The sequence below is a fragment of the Cryptomeria japonica genome, chromosome 4 (assembly GCF_030272615.1).
Source record: "Cryptomeria japonica chromosome 4, Sugi_1.0, whole genome shotgun sequence".
Taxonomy (NCBI): domain Eukaryota; kingdom Viridiplantae; phylum Streptophyta; class Pinopsida; order Cupressales; family Cupressaceae; genus Cryptomeria; species Cryptomeria japonica.
The window spans coordinates 216,501,762-216,503,313 of NC_081408.1; the positions used below are offsets into that span (position 1 = coordinate 216,501,762).

General features: G+C 46.8%; 1 protein-coding gene across 1 annotated transcript; it reads right to left on the reverse strand.

The window, feature by feature from the left end:
• Window positions 1-281: 281 nt before the first annotated feature.
• Window positions 282-1,323, reverse strand: LOC131061945 (UDP-glycosyltransferase 86A1-like). Its single transcript, XM_057995782.2, has 4 exons — window positions 1,309-1,323; window positions 878-1,205; window positions 585-794; window positions 282-532 (listed from the first exon to the last, which is right to left on the reverse strand). The coding sequence occupies exons 1-4, from the start codon at window positions 1,321-1,323 to the stop codon at window positions 282-284; spliced, it is 804 nt and encodes a 267-aa protein (XP_057851765.2).
• Window positions 1,324-1,552: the final 229 nt, after the last annotated feature.

Here is a 1,552-nt window from a genome sequence, read left to right on the forward strand (position 1 = left end):
TAAATTAGTTGCACCTGCTCTGCCGCATCCCTAAATCTCTCTGCTGCTCTTCGTGCGCTTACACCTTCCTCCCCTTCCATCAACATTTTCACCTTGCTCTTTATTTCTTCAGCGCTTATAACCCTATTCCCATCCTCTGCATTTTTCAGCCCTAACCCAAACTTCCATTCCTCCACCATCATTCTGCAATTGGAAAACTGGTCTCCTGCAAGCGGAAACCCCAGCATGGGGACACCCGCTGACACACTTTCCATGACGGCATTCCACCCGCAGTGGCTCAATTAAAACCCTCCCACCGCAGGATGTTTCCGAATCTCCGCCTGTCCAAACCAGGCTGCAATTAAACCCTGCCCTTCACATTCGTCTATAAATTCAGTGGGCAACATCTCCGAGAAATGACTCGCATCGTTATCTAAACGAAGTGCCCACACAAAATAGCACCCACTCTTAAAGAGACCAGCAGCTATTTCCTTTACCTGAGGTCTCGCCGCATTATGGACACTGCCGAAGGAGTTTGGAATCCAGCCATTCACTGCAGTGCGTGTTGATCTGTGAAGAGGAGGCCATGTTTAAGGGACCCACACAATGCACGGGTGTTTTGTGGCGTTGTGTCTCCACTGCTTTGCAATCCAAGGCGTAAAAAGAACTCGCTACAATCGAATCTGCTCTCCTCACATTAGCAAAACACTCTACTATTTCGTTGCCCAAACGAGACGGATCGATTAGACGGGCCGGAATGTCCGTCAGTTGTAGCGGAGGCGACTCAGCAATATAATCTTTCCACCCTTCTAACCCTGCAACGACAGACTATATAATGAATAATTTGTTCCCACCAAGCCTGCAATCCTCCGACTAATCATAAGTTCTTGTAACATACCTAAGTTTAAATGATAAAAGATGGAAAAGTTTGTGACAGACATTGGACACAGCGAAACAGAGTGGAGAGCGTGTGTTTTTGCAAAAGGAACCGCCCACCTGAGGAATACATCGGCGACGATACATGTTGTCGGTGTTCCGGAGCGTTTGAGATTGGATAGGTGTTGAGCCACATGAACTTCCATGTCGGAAAGAGAGCGAAGAAAGGCCACCATGTCAGCCCACCTTTGTGACTCATCTACCGCGCAGTCTAGAATGAGGGCGGCCTGGAGGTTTGGTGCTTGGCTGAAAGGATTCTCATCGTTCTGGGTAATGATTTTGCGCCATAACTGAAGTCAGCACAAATGTAACGGAGATTCCTTGAGAGGCAAGCTTTAAGGCGAGATGCACCATCGGATTTACATGGCCTCGCGAGGGAAATGGAACAAGTACCGCATGAGCTGCCATTATTTCTACTTGGCTTTTTTCGGTGCAACTGAGCTCGATATTCTAGATCTGAAACTGTTCGGAGAAAGTGGTGTGTAACGAACTGGAATTTCAGACTTGTATGTGGTCCGAGGAAGCTTATTTGACTTTTATTTTACTTTTGAACTTTAAACGTGGTGAAACGTAACGGTAATAGGGAAAAGAGTCAGCAGTGAACATAGGACCACATTTCTGGTTAGTAGATATAGTA